The sequence below is a fragment of the Erpetoichthys calabaricus genome, chromosome 5 (assembly GCF_900747795.2).
Source record: "Erpetoichthys calabaricus chromosome 5, fErpCal1.3, whole genome shotgun sequence".
NCBI lineage: Eukaryota > Metazoa > Chordata > Cladistia > Polypteriformes > Polypteridae > Erpetoichthys > Erpetoichthys calabaricus.
The window spans coordinates 145,955,020-145,978,025 of record NC_041398.2 but is presented as its reverse complement, the minus strand read 5'-3'; the positions used below and the strand labels follow the sequence as shown (position 1 = coordinate 145,978,025).

The following is a 23,006-nucleotide window of genomic DNA, read 5'->3' as shown; positions in this document are numbered from 1 at the left end:
TCAAACCTGAATGTGTGTAGGATCACAGGTGTTTTCTTTTGATAATTTTGTTTTTATGAGACGAAAACAATGCATTAAGACTCCACTGTATTGTTTTTGTTAGTATTATTATTTTTTATATTAATATTTTTCTGAGAAAGATCCTTGTGCATTGCCCTCTTATAGCACTCCTGTCCCAGTTAGAATTACAGATGTGTTTCCACTCAAGTTAGACTGAATGTTATCCACCAGAGATGACTACTACTTTCTTTACCACAATCTAGTACAGGTACTTATAAAATGTTCAAGATGCATTATTTAGCTTAATTTAAGATTATTCTGAAAATTCTGCAAAATGTGATATACGTCATATGCATGAAGAAATAACCCAAAAATGAAGAGTGACATTTTGTTCTTTTTACATCCATCCATCCATTATCCAACCCACTATATCCTAACTACAGGGTCACGGGGGTCTGCTGGAGCCAATCCCAGCCAACACAGGGAGCAGGGCAGGGAACAAACCCCTGGCATGGCGCCAGCCTACCGCAGGGCACACACACACACACCAAGCACACACTAGGGCCAATTTAGAATCGCCAATCCACCTAACCTGCATGTTTTTGGACTTTGGGAGGGAACCAGAGTACCCGGAGGAAACCCACGCAAACACGGGGAGAACATGCAAACTCCACGCAGGGAGGACCCGGGAAGCAAACCTGGGTCTCCTAACTGCAAGGCAGATACAAATAATTTCTTTTAAATCTAATTTATTTCTATTAAAATATTACTTATGGAATGAACTTAATGCATAAGGTGACTGTAGAGCATTATATATCAAAAAACAACATAGACTTTAAGGATGTAAGAGGGCTGTGACCTATTAAAAGACACTAGACATAGTAAAAAGCCACATGTGTTGTGTCTAGTTAGACATGTAGTAAAGATGTTATGGCCTTGAGAGCCCTCTCTACTTACTGTGCTAACTTTAAAGTCTGTCAGACTATCTACTTTATAAATGTGATCCTTGAAAAACATTGAAATGCTAATAGCAGATAATATTAAATTGTGCTGCTCTCCCAACCCAAAAAACATCTGCTTTGTTATATAATGATAAAGCTTTCCCCTTATTAGTTGTGACTGGCATTTCTTCATATCTCAAGACACTGGTTTGTCTTCTTGTTTTAACTGAGCCGAATTTTCTTGTTAATTAATACAGGTATTTCAGGGTGGTCTTGCTCCCATCTTCGCCAGACTCTAGTTGTTTATTCCGCACAAAACTCCACTCAGCCACAGACTGCATTGTCTTCAATGAAATCTTCAGAGCTGATGTGCCCCATACTACTCTTCAACAGAAGACTCTGAGAGTTGACATCTGCAATGTAGGCAAGACTCAACAGGAAGAGTGTCTGGTGGGTAAACGTTTTCAGACCATTCAGTTGTTTCCCCATATGTCTGTGTTAAAGCGAGTTAGGGGTCTGGGACAATGCAGGGATTATAAATAAACACATTGCACTTAATTTTGGTGGGTGTAGGTGCGTGTAGGTGGAGAGCCATGCAGCCAAAGGGTGTTCAGTGGGGAAGCTAGCCTGCTTGTTATTGTGCTGGTGCAATTTGCTCAACTGTTCCTAATTGACACTGTGTGGTTCGTTATGCAAAGCACTAGCAACCAAAAAGATTTTAAAAATAGTCTGAGCAGGATGGAAATAGGAGAGAAAAGGAGACTGAAGAAGAAAGAAAGATGAGAAAGAAGAAGGAAAGGAGGGAAAGTGGAAATGAGCAGAATCGGATGGGCAAACTACTGCGATGGAGAGGTGGCAAAGATACCCCATGGTGGAGCAAGGGAAACAGTGCTCAGCATGAACATTTTGAGTGATCATGGGTTCAAGGATTCTGCAGTGACTGATTTAGGTGGAAGGAAAAGGGAGCCAGGCTCAGTTGATTCCAGCAGATTAGCAAAAAGGTGCTGAGATGTGAGCTGGAAAGGAGACCACCTTCACCAAAGTGTCTTCCCTACTGAGAAGACCTGGAGTGTGATCAGATGAGACTAGGAAAAAGAGAGAGAAGCACTACAGATGAGTTGACAGAGAGCTGATTCCTTCACTTTATTTTATTCCTGGTTTTATCTCATATTTGTTTTTAACCCTTCACTGTTTTAATGGATTTATTTGTTGAAAAACTTGGAACTGTACCACACTTTTTGGACACTGCTATTGTTAATAAATAAGCACTTTACACTATTTGCACCATATTTGTTATTTTGTGTTTTCATTGCATATCATGGTCATGATTATTAATGCACTGGGTAATGGTTGATGCCAAAGCTGTGGGCACCACTGGGCATAAAGATGTCTTATACTTTTTACTTAACATGAAAATATGAGGGAAACACTGTGCAAATACAGAGAATATATAGTTAACTGTGTTGGAATATTTTTCATTAAATTTCATCCAATAAATATTACATGCTCTAAAACAGGTTTTCTTTAAATTACATAATTTTGTCTTTGATTGTCACTTTTTATTATTATTCTCTTGTTTTGGCAATGTTTAAAAAAATCTTTGTTTTACTTTTTATTGCACACATTTTCAGTAGTCTAGTACTATGAAACATTGTATATGTAAAGTAATGCGTATTGTTTGACTTTAATTTTTTATTCAAAGTAGCTTTGGAATTAGAGATTTAGATAATGAATGGATGTTTGTAAATATTGCCTAACATTTGATTTATTAAGGATTTTTTTTTTATTTTTTATTTCCATAAAATGAAAGAAACCAGTTATTATATATCATTTTTCTTCATAAATCGTGTTTGTGCCTGATTGTAGTAGATCATTTTTTTCTGTGATGCACATACAGTTGACTTCCTCCTTGTCACACATACTTGGGGCTATTTTAAATGATCATTTTCTAAGAACTTTAAAGTTTTAAAATATTGGAAGGTATTATGTGCCACACAGTACCACTTGTAGTAAAATCCTGGTGCAAAGTGAACAGTTGGAGCCAAAAATTCACAGCAATAGTAAGAATAAGAATGATTAAGAAACTGGATGTCACCTTTGTCAGTATCAAGCAGATAAAGCTTTTGAACTCAGCAGTCAGGAAATATGTTTTTTTTTTGTGAAACAAAAAAGCATTCATGCAAGAACACAGTAAAATGTAATTGATTTTTTTTGTATATTTGAGAGCAAATTTATTTTGGAATGATTGATTAAAATGATAACATCAGTTAGGTGGAAATAGATGGACTATTTGTGCAAGATCTTAATTAAGTGAAAAACTGTGTGTTGTGTATTGTGTCACAAGGTGTTAGGTTTTTTGTTGTCTCATAATTGGTATAGTGTCAGGGAGTTACATGTTTGCTTGAGTGTGCTTTGTGATGAACTGGCATCCCCTCAAGGTTTGATTCCTGATTTGTGACAGGTGCTTTAGTGCAGCGTTTCTCAGCCTTTGAGTATTTGCGACCCGAGTTTTCATAACAATTTTAATCGCGCCCCCCTAATGTTTTTTTGAAAGGAGCCCACTAATACCAATTTGTTCTTTTTTAATTAATGATTTATCATAGATGCATATTTTATTATATCTACTTAACTTTTATCGACATTTATCTAATTCTATATTTGTTTTTCTAGTATCAGAATGTAGTTTAAGTTAATTTGTTTAAGTTTCAATAGATGTATTTTTCATATTTTCGATTCTTGTTTTCATTTTTTCACATCTTCGCGCCCCCCCTTCTTGTTACTTCACGCCCCCCCTAGGGGGGCCCGCCCCACAGTTTGAGAACCACTGCTTTAGGGAGTGACTCCACTCCATATGTCCCTAACTGTACAAGGATTCTCAAGTAATTTCCTCACTGTATTTTTCCAGAGGTTTTTATTTATACCAAAGAAATGTCATTTTGATTTATTTTCATTTTTTATCTCCCTGCTTTTCAGTACACTTGTGCTCTACGAGCTCCTGAAAAAAATGTTTTGGTTGATGTTTCTGTGTCTCCAGTACAATGAATTATTTTCTTGAATTTATTCCACATACTTGTGACAATAATACAATACCAAAAGCATACAGAATTGACAATAATTTCAGAATGTCAGTCAGTCATTTTCCAACCCTGTGTGTTGGTGCTAATTATCCTATTCTATTTGCCAGAACAGAGGATCTCAGCATGACCGAGATCTTTAATAATAATAATGTTTATCTTTCTAGGGAAGCATGTGTTATAAACTGTGTGTCCTGCGGGGACATACAGTGCCAGCAGTATTTTGTGCTGTACATTTCTGAGCTGAATGGGTGTCATAGCAGGCTGTAATGCCATCAGTAGGGACTTACTCTGCTCTGTGCTAAGTTGATTAGCACAGATGGTGATATACAAGCTTTTTCCATACATCTAAGGAATTATGAGCATTGGTGGTCCTTTTTGATGATAGTTGCAATATGTAGTTTTCATTTCAGGTCTTCAGTGATGGTCACTTAATAAAATATAAACCTCCTGGCCCTCTAATGTAGATGGGAGTCTTGCCTACTACCTTCTTCCTGACGTTATCCTTTTAATGTTTGTTCTGTGTTGGTCCACCATTAGCCCCTATTGAAGCCGTCTGTAGGAGAAGTTCGGTTATCCCTGTCCTCCATGAAAACATGGGATTAATAACATAACAACCTGACTTTTTGGGTGGAGTATTCCTTTAACTTCCTTGTTTCCGTTCATGGTAGCCTAAGAGCATTGGACACAAGGCAAGAGCCAATCCTGTAGAGGTAATCAGGCCATCACATGTCACCTTCTCCACACACAGTCATTCGTAACAATCAGTTTGTGAGCTGTAATTTCTTTTAACCTACATGTCTTTGGAATGTTGATGGAAATATTTTGCAGTTTCCGAGCGAATGTGCGGGCACTACATAGAGAGTGCTGGGCCTGGATTTGAACCCAATTTTCTAAATTTATATTAATTATGTTTTATTTTAGTTAGGTAATTCCTTTGTTCATTTGTTAGATAACTCATTAATTTAGACAATATGCAAACATCTATGAATAGGTACAGGTAACACCTTATATTTTATAGTACTTCTTTAAACTAGTATACTGTGTTTAATTTACTTCTGTGTTCCAATAAATCACACTGTACTAACCAGACTAGCAGTTTATTACTCACAAAGTAAAAGAGGGTAGCAGTTTTGTAGGCTTTAGCAACATTTTACGTTCAGCATTGCAGGGATTCAGTCTATCTCTGCTTATCACATCTTTTAAAACTGAACACTGTTTATCTTCCTAGGCTGGGACACAAATAAGCCTGGCAGACATTTTGCTGTCAGACACATTTTCAACCCATTGGTACAATTTACTGCCTTGTAAGAAAATCTGCCACCAAAAAAACAAGCAGCAAAATAAGGACTCACTTCTTAAGCCTCCGGACCAGCATGCCAGCTCTGTAGAATTGGTAAGTATCAGCATTCTCTTTTATATTATTTTGTTAGTTACTTTATGTCCAAGGGAATTTATACACACTGGAAAAGGGTCTTTCTTCTGTTTTCTTCTGTTTTCTCATCCCATGCTTTAAATTGTATATTTCATCAAAATAGTAAGCCAGAACATCCATCAGTTCCACATTTTTATGTTATTTTAACTTTCAAAGATAAGAAATTAAACACAGATGCTCATATTTTTCAAATATACTTTTGTCTTTTTAGTGCTAGGTCAGTATTGTGAATGGATTAAAATAAATGTGTTACAGCGTTGCATTTTGAATGTTTGCTTAAGTTAAGATGAAGTTTATTACAAAGGTGTCTTTTACAAATTTACATAAGACTATGCTGGTGTTTATTTTTTCACAATGTTAGAAAGTTTAGGTGGTTTTAAATTCTGAGAAATGAAATAGCACAACAGTTTTAATGAGATGTTTAGGAGCAAAACAGTCAATTAGACAGAAGTCCTTATATTTTGCATTTCAAATCACAAATATACTTTGTCCAGTGTTCTTTGACTTTATGCGTTTTTGTGGGCAGACACCCATCCTCACTATATTAAAATTTTCTAAAACAATCCATTTCTGTATGTGGAGTAAAGTAAAAGGCAGCAGTGTATCAAATGATTGATTTTTTTGCGCCAATTCATATATTTCATCAAGCAGCTTTTGCAAACTGAAATAATGTCCACTGTATTATAATTTTAATTTTAATTTTAATTTGTTCAGTGTTTAAAATTTTATCTTTTAATTTTTTTTGCTGTAATTGTTACTGTTAACCTATGGCTTCAAGTAAATTTCATCCCTTACATTATTTTGAATTGATTTACAGTATATATGAGGTTGCAGACAGGTGTTTTCCAGGACCAATTGAGATGCCAACATTGCATTGGCATGAGTCCAGGAGAAACAGAAGCATTCCCAGTACCAATGCAATTCACCAATTTGAGTATGGGGGCTCCACCACAGAGTGATAAACTCTGCACATGTAGTGGCTACCACAAAAGTAATATTTTTATGGTGCTAGAGGAAGAGTGGCATCTTTGGAGGATGTAGAAGAAATAACCCCATGAAGCAAGAGGGCAAATGATATGGTACATGCACTGGATTGTCATTTCATAGATTAAGACAAGGAGGGGTGAAAGGTTAGCAAGAGAGAAAAGAACCACCTGAGTGACTGAGGAAAAGTATAGTTCCAGGTTAGGGGAGATATGACATTTTAATTTAAGAGCTGATGTCTAAAAAAACTTAAAGGAGACCGTCCATTACACTCGATCTCTACGTCTGTTCCTTATCCTGGAAGTAATCCTGACGCTGGCTGAACATGTCTCCTCTAGATGGCTTAAAGTTGGCTCCTGCCAGAAAAATCATTGACTCTGGTGTCAGGAAGAGAGTTTTGGGGAATGTTTCCCTGACATAAAGATGAAAGGCCAAGGCCCTGAGATTTGTAGTACATGATAGGTAAACAAGTCAGGAGTTTAAGACCTACTGTGTGTAGTTAGGCCCAGTGAGACATGTTTTGTTTTTCTTATTTTTATGTTTACTGTGTTCTGTATTGACACTTGCTGTCCTTATAGATAGATAGATAGATAGATAGATAGATAGATAGATAGATAGATAGATAGATAGATAGATAGATAGATAGATAGATAGATAGATAGATAGATAGATAGATAGATAGATACTTTATTAATCCCAAGGGGAAATTCGTCGCATAGTTTGGGGGAGGAATGATCTCCTTATATATCCTTTCCCCTAGAGATGTAACAGTTTTATCAAACACAATTTTCTATAAACATTATGGTAGAAACACCATAGGAGACTTAGTTTTTAGTCATATTTTGTAGCAGATCATTTTTAATTATTGGAATATGCTGGTCAATTAACTATTAGCATTATCATAGATCATGTAAGATCATAGTTTAATTCTCATTGATAGAATAATGAAAGCATTTACCATTTACATATATTAATCTCAAATTACTTTTAAAGTTATTTGGTCTGTCTTGAGTTGATTTCTTTAAGAGAAAAATGTAATGATTATTTACTTACCGGAGTTTCACATAATGATACTGTAAAATAACTGATTCCATTACACAGTTGCAGGATGCAGTCACTTAATCAACAATACCAGTGTGTCACAGGGCACATTCACTCACAAATCACCACTCACTTGTATTGAGGCAATTTTGGAATCATTAATTAACCTAACTTGCGAGTGTTATTGAATGTTAGAGTAAACTGGAGCCATTGGATAAAACACATATGGTAACAACAAACAGCAATCAGAGCAAAGATTTGAATCCCAGACTCTGAAGCTGCAGGCTAACCACTGCACCACCGCAAATCCTCTCTAGAAAACATTTCTGTGTAATTACATCCTTGCATGACCATAAAGCTTCTAAAAAAGGAAGACTGATACAACAAGTGCTGGTGTGAAGCTGGAAGATTCCATTTCTTACATTTTTGTTTATCCTTTGTGCTTTATTTGTTTTGCCTTTTTAATTAATCCTTATTTTACAAAGTAGGCCATATTTGAAAAATGTGTTCATTCTGCATTAATTCTTAATTTGTTTCAGTAAATTATATCCACCTCTTATTAGTTAAGTTTTTCAATGTTTTATGTGGGTATTGGTATGGTGTATAGCATTTTGCCTACTGGTGCTTAATGTAAAACATAAAAGAAAGTTATTGGACACAAAGGAATGACCAAAATTGAGCAGTGGTATCTATAGCCACATTATTCACAATTAGGTATGCAGTGTTGTGCTCCATATTAAGCCACTGGGAAATATCTTTAGCCACCATCTGGCAAAAACCCAATTAACAAATGAATAGTAGTTGATGAGGTAGCTTCTGCTGCCTCCTTGAGGGTTCATGAAGATTAAAAGGGGAATTTTAGACAGAATAATTTTGAAACCACAATGCTTAAATCGATTCTTTCTTTATATTGCTAGCTTATTTTTTTGAAAATATTTTTCTTCCTTTTTCAGGTATGCGTTTATACCATGATTGTTACTTTCCTCTGTTTTCTTTCAAATTTAACCAATTGATGCACTGTGATATTTCATAAAACTAAATTACTGTCTACATCTGTGAAAGATGCATGGCATTTTAAAGCATTCTGCAATGAGTATCAGTTTCTAATAGTAACAAAAATTACATCTACTGTTTTATGATACTCTGGTTATGAAGGTTGCATTTTCCCATAAAACTATTGACACAGATGGGCAGTGGTTTTTTGTGTACACAGCATTATCTCTTATCCAATTAAATTCTTTCTCTTTACCTTTGCTTAGGATGCTGTGTCTGCATTGCTAGAAAGGACATCTGCTGAGCTGGAGGCAGTGGAGCAACAGCTTGCCCAAGAAGAACAGGACAGACATATGGCAGCAGGGGAGGACTGGTAAAACACTATTTACATTAGCCTTTTTGCCACTTTATCTTTTGTAAAGTTATCATTTATTAATATAAATAATAGGAGTTATCTTAATTTACTGAGTTCAACATTTTTAGTTTTCTATATAAACATATGGCAACACCTACATCAAATGTCTTGTTAAAATGTAATAACTTGAAAATTTGTATCAAATTAACAGCATACTTGCCCATACTATTTCAAGAAAACATTCTCCACACCATTACGCTACCACCACCAGGCTGTAACATTGACAGAAGGTAGGAAGGATTCGTGTATTCTGATATAATCTTGTGCATGTTGCAGCACAAACTAAAATTTGTCAGCTTAGGTTACCTTGTTCCATTCTTTCTTTGATCCAGTTTTAATGATCATATGCCCATAGCAATCTTTTCAGCGTGGTTTTAGCTGATGATATCTAGAACCCAGTATAGTCTTGCACTGCTGTAGCCCATGTGTTCAGAGGTACCACTATTATTATCTGAGTATTTCTGGTGTTATTAGCTTGACTAAATCAGGCCATTCTTCTCTGACCTGACTTATTAGTAAGGTATTTTTGCCCACTGCCATTAATAGGTGTTTTTTTGTTAATTGCTCCATTCTCTGTAAATTATGCCGATTATTGCAAATCCCCGAGGGAAGCTTTTTTCATATGCTGGAACCATATTTTCCTTCCAAAAATCATGCCATGGTCAAAAAACAAAAAATAAATCATGAACGTCACCCATTTTAATGCTTAGTCAGACAATAACTAAACATATTTATCACATTTACATGTTATATACATTGAGTTGCATCCACATGATTGCCTGTTTGGAAAAGCCAGTGTGATAAGGAAAAGGTGTACTTAATAAAGTGGCCACTGAGTTTATATTTACAAATATATAAATATATAAATCTTTATTTTAAAGTGTAGGAAGTAAACTAGGAGGTCTATGATTTTACATTGTCTCCAGCAGTATTAACTGCAAGCTTTTAATTGCTGTATTGATTGCAACTTTCTGTCTGCACTTGTGGACAGGTAATCCATTTGAAATACATGTTGTTTACCCATTAAAAAAAAGTAAATAAGAGAAAATTGCTGGATTGATTATCTTCAGTGCAGCAAGTTGCAGACAGAAGCCAAAGATCCATCACTAAGGTATTCACCTGTATACCCAAGACTGAAAATATCAAGGCAAATGTTTGATGTTCAATAATGTGCCGAAATGAAAAAAGATTTTCTTTAGTGGAGCCATTTAAGAGAGAGGTTAAAGTTTCATTAGATTAATTTCATTGGGGATATAGACCTTATTTTGCTTGCCATTTCGCTATCTTTACTAGTAATTTGAATCGTCTTTCCAGTCTCTGGACATTATCAGACTGTGATGTCTTTTTGCATTACTCTGCCACAGTGTACACAGAAGAAAAGCTTCTGCATACTCAAAACACAAAAGCACATTTACTGGATTTTCATGAGGGAGAAATATTGGCTGTCCAAGTAAAATACTTAATTTAAATGTACGCAGAGTGAAGTGCATGAGGTCAAAAAGATATCCTAGTCTAAGACGAGTCATAGCTCTGCTGCAGAAACATTTCACAGTAGTATTTGACTATCATGCCAGTATGAGTTTTTTTTGTTTGTTCTTTATTTCGCCTTATACAATTTCTTGTATTAGGAATTTGTTAGTTTTCGTATACCGCTTGGGGTCAGACATTGTACAACGCCCCTGGAGCAATTGAAGGTTAAGGGCCTGGCTCAAGGGCCCAGCAGAGTAGGATCTCTTTTTGGTATTGACAGGGATTCGATCCTTAGCCTCAGAGCCACCACTCCGCCCTCAAGGCTGTACTTATGTTTAAAAGTATTATCCATCCATCCATTATCCAACCCGCTATATCCTAACTACAGGGTCACGGGGGTCTGCTGGAGCCAATCCCAGCCAACACAGGGCACAAGGCAGGAAACAAACCCCGGGCAGGGCATCAGTCCACCGCAGTAAAAGTATTATTATTTTTTATTATTATTATTACTATTGTGCATGTGTGTTTATAATTCATTCATTTATTAATTTCATTTAGTCTAATTGTAGAGTAGAAATGAGTTGGAGCCTATCCCAGTAATATCATTCTCAGTGCACATATGGCTTACATACACAGTCACTTTTACTCATACAGGACTAGTTAACTTTATGCACATCTTTGTAATATGAGGAAAAGATGGTTTAGACAGGAAAAAACCCTCATCGGTTTGACTAGAATTCACATGCAGTCACTCAGGGCAAGAGAAAAAAATAAACATTTAGTTTGAGTTGCTTTTTCAGAGGGCTTAATTGACCATCTCTTTACTACAGTTTCTGATCAGATTTTATTTTTATTATGAATTCAGTCATTCCGCATGAAATACTTTCTTGTCCATGAAAGTGTCTATCGAATATTCAAGTAGTCAAAGTGATCAGAAATGCCGGCATCAGAGATCTCCAGGTTATTTGCAGTGAGGCCAACTGTTAGAACTAAGTCCAATGTATGTTCCCCCAATATGTGGGACTTGACACCATCTAAGTAAAATTAAGCATCCAAAAGACCTAGAAATTCTTTAACAAGGGGTTTTGTCAGACCATTAACATGAATGTTCAAATCTCCTAGAATCAGCATTCTATCAGCGCGTGACACCATGAAGGATTAGAACTCTGAGAACTCCTGGACAAAGTCCTTATTATATCCAGGAGGTCTATAAACCAATGCACACAGTACGGGATTAGTAATATTAATTTTAAACAGTTGAGCCTCAAAAACTGGAGAAATTGTCTACAGTCATAAGTCTACATTTAAAACAATTCTGAAAAGCAGTAGCAAGCCCACCACCTCCACCAACGATTCTAGGTGAGCTAAAAAAAGTTACAAACAGGAGGATAAAGGTAATGAAAAGAAACAGAGTTTCCAGAACTTAACCAAGTCTCTGACATAAATAGAAAGTCCAGGTTGCAGGACATTAAAAAGTCATTTAAAATAAAAGATTTATTGGGTACCAACTGAACAAAATTTGAAAGAAAGTTGTGACTTACTCACGATATGCCAGGTCAGACTGAAGTGTCATGAGCAAGCAAAGGCTCATGAAAACCCTAAGACCGGCAGTGAGATCTTAATGGAGGCAACAGAACAATGGCAGGTTGATCTCCAACAATCACATTTGTCAATTATATCTTGAAAGAAAGAAAGAAAGAAAGAAAGAAAGAAAGAAAGAAAGAAAGAAAGAAAGAAAGAAAGAAAGAAAGAAAGAAAGAAAATAGTAGGTCATTCTTGTAATTCTGAAAGCAAACCTTTCTTTATAATGAATTACCTTTGGATTGATTCCCCAGTTACAATGGCTTTTTCTTCTTGAAACTAGTGATTTTTACATTAATAAATTCTGTATATTGAGTTTTTAGTGATATGAAAGCACAGTTTTGTATTTCATAATGTTTGAAAGCCAAAGAAAAGTATGAGTAATGCTAAACTAACCACTGGTAGTGAGGTTTATAGAGACTGAAATGCATCATTCTACAAAAATGTCCACTTTCCAAACATGCATGTGCTTAGAAACAAACATTGATGGGATGGCTAAATTAACTTCTTAAATGTTTGCAGAAAGTAGCAAAGGTCTCTACATTAGTCTGTGTACTAAACATGGAGATTCTGGTGCATATCTGGGGAGGGTTATAAATGAAAAAGGGTCTATTATGACACCAAAAACATAAATACTTATGCTTACATGGTACAAATTGAGTTGAAGTGTGTTCTTTTGAGCATGGTAATTTAGTGCAGGGGTTAATATTGCTTGGTCACAGCTCCATTGCATTGGATTCTAATATATGCTTTTTGACTGTTTTTTGTGAGGTTTGCAAATTTTCCCTTATTTTTTCACTGAGTATTTCCATTTCCCTCTGCATAGCAAAAACTAACATTTGTAAAACTTGGCATATATGAGTGAATGTGTATAATTTTGCTTCTCAATGGCTTTTCGCCCAGGTTAGGTTGCTGCCTTGCATGGTATACTGCCTTTGCAGATCCTAACACCCTGTATCCGTAAATAAGCAGGTTTCATGGTAGATCTCTGTCCCAGCTATAACCAAAATATCCCTTTCTAAGAGATATCGCAAGTCTCTGTTTTGAACTTTTTAAATATTAAAGTTAATCCTTTAAACGAAACCTCAAGTTTTTTTTAATACGTTTGTTGTAATATCATTGTAAACTTCTAAAATTTTCTATAGCTACAGTGCATACAAGCAGTGCAGTGTGAGGCTAACAAACATAATCTCTCTACCTTTAAAGAAACACAATTACAGATGAATAAAAAAAAAAATCATACAATTTTTTGTGTCTTTTTAAAATTTTTTCTAGGGTATGCGGTCATGCCCTATCTTCAGCTTCTGAGAGTCTTGCCTTCAAATAATTCTTTGTAAAGCACTTCCTCCTGTGCATGCTTTTCAGCACATTTTAGCTTTCCTTACAGTTTTAAGCAAACCTCAGTAGAGTCAATGTTACTTCCTTCATTTTACCCCCTGGGTTTTCTTTTAAAAGTATATGAAGAGTTCTGGCCTGCTTTAAAGAAGCGCGCCTCATCCCTTTCCTCTGCTGGGTGATTGACTTTCTTGCTCAGTTAACAGACATTGTAAAAGCCTCTCTCACACTGATTCTGTCTTAGTGCTTCTCAGCTGGGATTCCTAGCTGCCTTTTAGAATGTCAATTGCTACCTCTAAGACATTCCAGTTTCTGCTTGGGCATTAATCTTGGTGTGTGTCCAGCAACCTACTAGGATCACAGAATTTATTTCAAAGATAAAAAAAAACTTCCCTTACTTCAATTTCCCTTCCCGTCATTTTGATTTAATCATAACTTAGCCTTAACTTTTTCTTTGCATGGATGACTTTTTAATTGTTTCAGTCAAATATTAGAAAATATGTAGTGCATGATCCATCCTTAAAAAATCCACAATGATAAGAACCTCTGTACTGCTGATATCTCATTTAAGATGTCAGCTCTCCATATCTTTTCAGGGAAGATACAAAGTAACAATTGCATCATTTGTTTTCTTAAAGAAGACCTTTGTAACAAAGCAACTTTAAACTTAATACTTTTCTCAAAAATAAATAGTAGTGCCCCTAAATTTGAAAATCTCCCTCCATCCACACATATTATGACTCCATCACTGCCACCAAAGTAAGGTTTCACATCCAAAGCAATAGTTTATTTTGCCAGTAAGTCTAGTCAGTCTAAGTGTTTCCTCAGTGTTATCACACCTCAAAGACCCACTCACATGCTTTACTTTGATTATCATGATTTTACCTGTGCTGATTGGTCTATGTATGACATCTGACCACCCAACCGTTGTGGGAGCAAGTAACAGGCATGTTGAAAGTATGTGTGAAGTCTCCAAAAGACCAACAAAGGATGCCAGTGACTTCACTAACCAGTCCAGAACAGGCTCACCGATATCCAGTCGGCATCCCCAACTGCTACCAGCAGACTCCAACTTAAGCAGGCCTAAAATGGGTAACTGATAATCAAAGTTCAAAATAGAAAGAAAGTCACAAAAAAATACCAAAATGCTGTACAAGGGAGAAGGAGACCGTGAATCTCTTTCTTGTGAACAAATGAGCAACAATGAATCCTTATAAAAATAAACATTTATTAACAAACTAGAACATAAAACAAAATACTCAAAAGGGCATATTGAATGGGCCTAAAAAGGAAATCAAAAGAAAACAACTCCCAAAACACTAATTCAATGGCAACTCCAAGAATGAACAACAAAAAAATCCAATAAACAAGAAATAACAAGAAAAGCAATTCTCAAAATTGAGTCCAATAACATTCAGTTATCCACTGTTAGATCTCTCTTTCTGAATGATCTACATGGCCAGAGGAAGGACTCAGCAATGATGTCAAGGTGGCCTCACCTCACAGAGACTGGAAGCCACTTTAATGAAGCAGTATGTGATAAACAAATAATATATAAAACTTACAGAAACAACATAAAAATGAAAAATAACAAAATGACTAAAACAACAAATACCAAACCACTGACCAAACAATCAGAAACAGACTTCATGAGGGTGGCATGAGGGCCCAAAGCCCCTGTGCTCACTACCCGGCATCGTGGAGCTCGATTGTTATTTGCCATAGAATACCAGAATTGACAGGTTCACCACTGGCGCCCTATGCTTTTCACAGATGAGATCAGGTTCACCCTGAGCACACGTGAAAGGGTCTAGAGAAGCCGTGGAGAACGTTATGCTGCCTGTAACATCGTTCAGCATGACCGGTTTGGTGGTGAGTCAGTGATGGTCTTGGGAGGCATATCCGTGGAGGGACGCACAGAACCTCTACAGGCTAGACAACGGCACCTTGACTGCCATTAGGTATTGGGATGAAATCCTTAGACCCATTGTCAGACCCTATGCTGGTGCAGTGGGGAGTGTACGCCTGATGAGCCCAGAATGAGGGCGAAACACGTGTCGCGTACTCTTTGCATTTATTTGACAGTAAACTATTTCAACCATTCTATGATCTGCTCCTCACAAACTGAGGGCACCGTGGCGGATGTTAGCAGATTGCTGGCCAACCACAAGCGTTACCTGGTAGGTAACCACCCATACAATCAGATTGTGACACAGACTACGAATGCCGTGAATATATATATATATATATATATATATATATATATATACTAGCCATGTGCGCCCAACTATGTTGCGCGTGTTAAAGTTGTCTGTGAAGGGCTCCCTATTTAAACGTGGCTGCCAGTCGTGAACTGGGCCCTTCGTCGCACAGCATTATGATTTTTTTATAAGGGAAACAAAATTACAAAAGAAAACCCTTAGTCATTGATTCGATAGGAACGGCCTACTCGGAATCACTGTCCGAATAGTAATTATGTCGTGGTGTAGGAGCATTTCTGCTTCTCTCCGTTCACAATCTGTCTCGTTTTCACGACGCTGTCGTTTCCTCTCACGATCTCTTCTCAACCTTTCTCCAATCTCACAGGTTGCTTTGTGGCAATCCAAAGAGTAAGGCAATATACACGGAGCAATGGTTATAAAAGGGGGACACATAGGTATCCAGGCTCTTTAAAGGATAAATAGGGATCACTTCACTGACATGTGAGCAAGCCAGGATACAACTGTGAGACGCGCAGCACTCGCCGGCTACAACGTAACAATAATAATTTCCAGAACGTGCTGTTACATTGTCATTCATTTTACCCACCGTCTTTCTTTCATTCATATGTTACGTAGGCACGTACCTTTTATCTTCGGCAATCTCATTCTCTAACCAGGCCTCAGGAGCTAACCAGCGTAACACTTTCCTACACCCCTTTCGTTATTCCGGCACATTGTTGACATCCGTGAGTAACAACAATGTACTAAATTGGAAGGTGGTCTACGCATGCGTGGAATTCGCGGACGAACAAAGATCAAGATCCAAATGAAGATTATATATAAAGATAGTATATATATGTATATATATATATATATATATATATATATATATATATATATATATATATATATATATATGTATATATATATATATATAGTATATACAGTGCATCCGGAAAGTATTCACAGTGCATCACTTTTTCCACATTTTGTTATGTTACAGCCTTATTCCAAAATGGATTAAATTCATTTTTTTCCTCAGAATTCTACACACAACACCCCATAATGACAACGTGAAAAAAGTTTACTTGAGGTTTTTGCAAATTTATTAAAAATAAAAAATCTGAGAAATCACATGTACATAAGTATTCACAGCCTTTGCTCAATACTTTGTCGATGCACCTTTGGCAGCAATTACAGCCTCAAGTCTTTTTGAATATGATGCCACAAGCTTGGCACACCTATCCTTGGCCAGTTTCGCCCATTCCTCTTTGCAGCACCTCTCAAGCTCCATCAGGTTGGATGGGAAGCGTCGGTGCACAGCCATTTTAAGATCTCTCCAGAGATGTTCAATAGGATTCAAGTCTGGGCTGTGGCTGGGCCACTCAAGGACATTCACAGAGTTGTTCTGAAGCCACTCCTTTGATTTCTTGGCTGTGTGCTTAGAGTTGTTGTCCTGCTGAAAGATGAACCGTCACCCCAGTCTGAGGTCAGGAGCGCTCTGGAGCAGGTTTTCATCCAGGATGTCTCTGTACATTGCTGCAGTCATCTTTCCCTTTATCCTGACTAGTCTCCCAGTCCCTGCCGCTGAAAAACATCCCCACAGCATGATGCTGCCACCACCATGCTTCACTGTAGGGATGGCATTGGCCTGGTGATGAGCGGTGCCTGGTTTCCTCCAAACGTGACGCCTGGCATTCACACCAAAGAATTCAATCTTTGTCTCATCAGAGCAGAGAATTTTCTTTCTCATGGTCTGAGAGTCCTTCAGGTGCCTTTTGGCAAACTCCAGGCAGGCTGCCATGTGCCTTTTACTAAGGAGTGGCTTCCGTCTGGCCACTGTACCATACAGGCCTGATAGGTGGATTTCTGCAGAGATGGTTGTCCTTCTGGAAGGTTCTCCTCTCTCCACAGAGGACCTCTGGAGCTCTGACAGAATGACCATCGGGTTCTTGGTCACCTCCCTGACTAAGGCCCTTCTTCCCCGATCGCTCAGTTTAGATGGCCAGCCAGCTCTAGGAAGAGTCCTGGTGGTTTCGAACTTCTTCTGATGGAGGCCACTGTGCTCATTGGGACCTTCAAAGCAGCAGAAATTTTTCTGTAACCTTCCCCAGATTTGTGCTTCGAGACAAAACTGTCTCAGAGGTCTACAGACAATTACTTTGACTTCTTGCTTGGTTTGTGCTCTGACATGAACTATCAATTGTGGGACCTTATATAGACAGGTGTGTGCCTTTCCAAATCATGTCCAACCAACTGAATTTACCACAGGAGGACTCAAATTAGGCTGCAGAAACATCTCAAGGATGATCAGGGGAAATAGGATGCACCTGAGCTCAATTTTGAGCTTCATGGCAAGGGCTGTGAATACTTATGTACATGTGCTTTCTCAATTTTTTTATTTTTAATACATTTGCAAAAACCTCAAGTAAACTTTTTTCACGTTGTCATTATGGGGTGTTTTGTGTAGAATTCTGAGGAAAAAAATGAATTTAATCCATTTTGGAATAAGGCTGTAACATAACAAAATGTGGAAAAAGTGATGTGCTGTGAATACTTTCCGGATGCACTGTATATGTGTATATATATATATATATATATATATATATATATATATATATATATATATATATATATATATATATACAGTGGGTACGGAAAGTATTCAGACCCCCTTCAATTTTTCACTCTTTGTCATATTGCAGCCATTTGCTAAAATCATTTAAATTAATTTTTTCCCTCATTCATGTACACACAGCACCCCATATTGACAGACAAAAAAAAAGAATTTTTGAAATTGTTGCAGATTTATTAAAAAAGAAAAACTGAAATATCACATGGTCCTAAGTATTCAGACCCTTTGCTCAGTATTTAGTAGAAGCACCCTTTTGAGCTAATACAGCCATGAGTCTTCTTGGGAAAGATGCAACAAGTTTTTCACACCAGGATTTGGGGATCCTCTGCCATTCCTCCTTGCAGATCCTCTCCAGTTCTGTCAGGTTGGATGGTAAACGTTGGTGGACAGCCATTTTTAGGTCTCTCCAGAGATGTATTGGACAAGTGATGAGCAGTGCCTGGTTGTCTCCACACATACCACTAAGAATTAAGGCCAAAAAATTCTATCTTGGTCTCATCAGACCAGAGAATCTTATTTCTCATCATCTCAGAGTCCTTCAGGTGTCTTTTAGCAAACTCCATGCAGGCTGTCATGTGTCTTGCACTGAGGTATGTGTGGAGACAACCAGGCACTGCTCATCACTTGTCCAATACAGTCCCCACAGTGAAGCGTGGCGGTGGCAGCATCATGCTGTGGGGGTGTTTTTCAGCTGCAGGGACAGGACGACTGGTTGTAATCGAGGGAAAGATGAATGCAGCCAAGTACAGGGATATCCTGGACAAAAACCTTCTCCAGAGTGCAAAGGACCTCAGACTGGGCCGAAGGTTTACCTTCCAACAAGACAATGACCCTAAGCACACAGCTAAAATAACGAAGGAGTGGCTTCACAACAACTCTGTGACTGTTCTTGAATGGCCCAGCCAGAGCCCTGACTTAAACCCAATTGAGCATCTCTGGAGAGACCTAAAAATGGCTGTCCACCAACGTTTACCATCCAACCTGACAGAACTGGAGAGGATCTGCAAGGAGGAATGGCAGAGGATCCCCAAATCCAGGTGTGAAAAAACTTGTTGCATCTTTCCCAAGAAGACTCATGGCTGTATTAGCTCAAAAGGGTGCTTCTACTAAATACTGAGCAAAGGGTCTGAATACTTAGGACCATGTGATATTTCAGTTTTTCTTTTTTAATAAATCTGCAACAATTTCAAAAATTCTTTTTTTTGTCTGTCAATATGGGGTGCTGTGTGTACATTAATGAGGGAAAAAATTAATTTAAATGATTTTAGCAAATGGCTGCAATATGACAAAGAGTGAAAAATTGAAGGGGGTCTGAATACTTTCCGTACCCACTGTATATATATATATATCTATATATATATATATATATATATATATATATATATATATATATATATATATATATATATATATATATATGCAGCTGGAGATCCACAAAGGGAGAAAAAAATGAATCACGTATCATAAAGTAGTTTTTATTCCTGAGCTTTCAACCCCTACAAGGGGTCTTCATCAGAGGATAATGCTTAGACTTACAAGAATCAAAGGCAATATATAGCAACACATTAAGGGGGGGGGAGGTGACTAAGTCACGCCCATCAACAGACACTTGGACATAAATCTAGCATATGCTAACTTAAGAAGAACATGTACATAAAAAATAAACTATACAACCCCCCCCCCTTGATCATACTGACTTAGTCACCCCCCCCCCCTTAATGTGTTGCTATATATTGCCTTTGATTCTTGTAAGTCTAACCATTATCCTCTGATGAAGACCCCTGGTAGGGGTTGAAAGCTCAGGAATAAAAACTACTTTATGATACGTGATTCATTTTTTCTCCCTTTGTGGATCTCCAGCTGCAAATATGCAAACCGTATCACAGACCTTCTCTTCCATATCTATATATATATATATATATATATATATATATATATATGAATGAAAGGTTCCTTGTCTAAGCAGTCAGTTGCCTTCCTGTCTACTGTAATATCCTGTCTCAAAAATTTTGCTACATTGGGTTCTTTGGTATTTAAAACACTTACAATGAGGACCTGCTTTATATGCCTGCACTGTGTTGGATGGGAAATATTGGGAGTAATGTAGTAATTGAGGAGAAGGGCAGCACAGCAACAAAGAATCAGACAGAGCTCCACAGATTTTAGAGGCATCACTGAGTCTTAAAAGTGAAAAGTCTAGCAAGATGAGTCATCTTCATGAGAGCAACAAAAAGCCAGTCTAAAAAATGAGCAAGTTTCTATTAAAGGTTTTATTTCTTATTAGGTCCAGAAATTTCTGGTGCTTGGCAGTTTTGTTTCTCATCATAACTTTTAACACTAGAATTACCAAAGCCTACGAAAAAACTCGTAGATCCATCCCACCTTAAATCGCTTCGCACCTCTCCATCAGCATCTTTTGTCCTATAAATATGTCGATAAGCAGCAAGCAGCCTGCTATCGCATCCCCCCACCGCCACACAGTTTTCTCAGCTCAAGTCTGTTTACCTGTGCATTAGTTGCTTAGTTGTATAGAGTGAGAAGTCAAGCAAATGACACATTTTATAAATAATATATCATTATTTGGAACACATGCATTTCATGTGTGTTCCGTGTGTACAACAATCTATGTAAACACATCGTTAAAACAGAAACGTTTTTCATGTTTTAGTAGTAATTGACAAAATGTAGACATGAAGTGTATAATGTGTGAAGCCTGAATTCCAAATATCAAATAAACACTTTCACAAAAGGCACAAAAACAACAAAACTAGCGCGCTTCTATTCAAGAATATAATTGCAGAAAAAGAACCCGCGTTAGGGTGCAACATTGACACGCTTTTGCTACGACTGCTTTGGTGGCGCGACGGTATCAGCTGTTGACTAGTAATCAAAACTACACGGGTTCGACCCCAGACGAGCCTGTTTTGAGAAGTGAGCTGCTCTTATTCTTACTATCTTAGAACAAAAACATACAGACCTAAGTGTTATAATGGCTTGTGTCCTGCATGAAGATATGACCTGCTAGACCAAGGGAGAGGAATCTGCAGCTGATTTGGTTAAAACTGAATTAACAGAATCTCTTAGATGTTTGACAAGGAAGGATGGGTTTCACTGCTTATCCCCTCACAGTGAACCAGGCAAATGATCACACTATGGCCGCACACACACATACAGTATATATATCTAGATGTATAGTTCTATAGACAGTACCATAAATAGTATTTGGCCTATTCTGTTATAGCAAATTTTTGACACTGAATTTTTTCAGGTCTTCAGCCAAAATATAATATTAGATAAATGGCACCTGAATGCACACATTAAACTAATTTAATTTATTAAATGAAAAAAATTATCCAACACCAGTGATCTGGCATCATGTTTAAAAAATAATTGCCTCTCTACACTTAATAACTGCAATTACTGCAACTAAACACTTCCTATAATTCAATATCAGTCTTCCATATTACTACAGAGGAATTTTAACTGACTTTTATGACTATTCCTTGCTGAATTGGTTTAATTCAGAAATTGTTATGTTTAAGAGCAAGAACTGCTTGTTTTAGGTCCTGCCACAGCATATCTGTCTTATTTAGGTCCGAATTTAGAATTGTCCGATTCAATCCTGTATTTTTTATCCCTGTATGTTACATTGTGGTGTGTTTTTTTTACTAAAGGGCACTTGGGGGTACCTTACTGCTGTAGACAGTTGGCTTGTCTTGATTATGCTGTGTGTAAGTGTCACCATGAAATGCTGCCAACTAGCACTAAGTAAATTTCCATTTGTGTAAAATTAATTTCAACTTGTGGGTAATAAAAGCAATCTGTAAAGGCAAACACTAAAAAGTCCCAGTTCCATGTGAAAGCAGATAGCTGCTTCACTATTGGAAACCTTATTATTTGCACCTCTTTGTTAATTGTCAATTGGTTAAGACAAAAAGAAGATATCAAGTGCTCAGAATTTTAACTTAATTAAATGAGAAAATCAAATAACAAAGATGAGCATGAAATTATCCAGGTTGAACCACATTGCATCCCAGCAACAGAGATCTGACGCAACATTTTCTTCTTAAACTAGTTACAGCAAATGAGTGACCGTCCGACCTAATAAAAAATATGTCAAGGTAACATAATATAGAACTCTTATTAGTTATTAATAATAGCATACATTTTAATGACATATTAACATAATTATCTTAATGAGAATATTTAGTCCTATAATAATCTGACAGCACTATGTCTGACATAACAAAAATAATACAAGCGTCAAAAGTGACCTGGACATACCACATTTTTGAGATCTTATTAAGTTAAAACATAGATGTGGCTTTTGGAAAACAAATTTTAGGGTAACATAGCATTCATCTTAAAGTAATAGCAATACATGTCAGAAACCAGTTCAGACATTTCGGGAAACTAGATAAAGGTCATGTGAACAACAGAATAAAAATGTAATACACAGAATGTATTGAAGGATGAATGTATTATGGTGATATTTCCTTCAATTTACACTTTACCTAATTTTCTTCAGGGATAAGTGTACTCATCAGGTTTGTTACCAGGTTGGTCTACTGTTGCACCTTAAGATTAGCACACACATACATAGATATACGCATTTACAAAGACCCTAGCAAGTACTGTGTGAATAACACATGCACAGTCCGCTTTCCCTAGTACTCCAAGAGACTTATTTATCATAGGCACAAACAATGTGATAAGATATATCTCAGAACTAAATATTACCTTTGGTCTCAAAGAATATATTTAAACATACAAACGCTCAACATCCCTGGCTGTAAGCCATTAATCAATCAGTGAATGTTTTACTTTAGCACACTCTTCATTATTGGACAGAGCTCTACGTCCTCAGCTCGATAAACCTTGTAGCTTGGATCATATGGCAC

General features: G+C 37.0%; 1 protein-coding gene across 1 annotated transcript in view; it reads left to right on the top strand.

The window, feature by feature from the left end:
- The window catches only part of LOC114651996 (protein WWC2-like), a 350,362-nt gene that overhangs the window by 291,545 nt on the left and 35,811 nt on the right, over nucleotides 1-23,006 (top strand). The window contains exons 15-17 of the mRNA XM_028802133.2: nucleotides 1,199-1,391; nucleotides 5,247-5,411; nucleotides 8,735-8,841. Coding sequence (XP_028657966.1) covers nucleotides 1,199-1,391; nucleotides 5,247-5,411; nucleotides 8,735-8,841 — 465 coding nt within the window. The remainder of the gene's footprint in view (nucleotides 1-1,198; nucleotides 1,392-5,246; nucleotides 5,412-8,734; nucleotides 8,842-23,006) is intronic.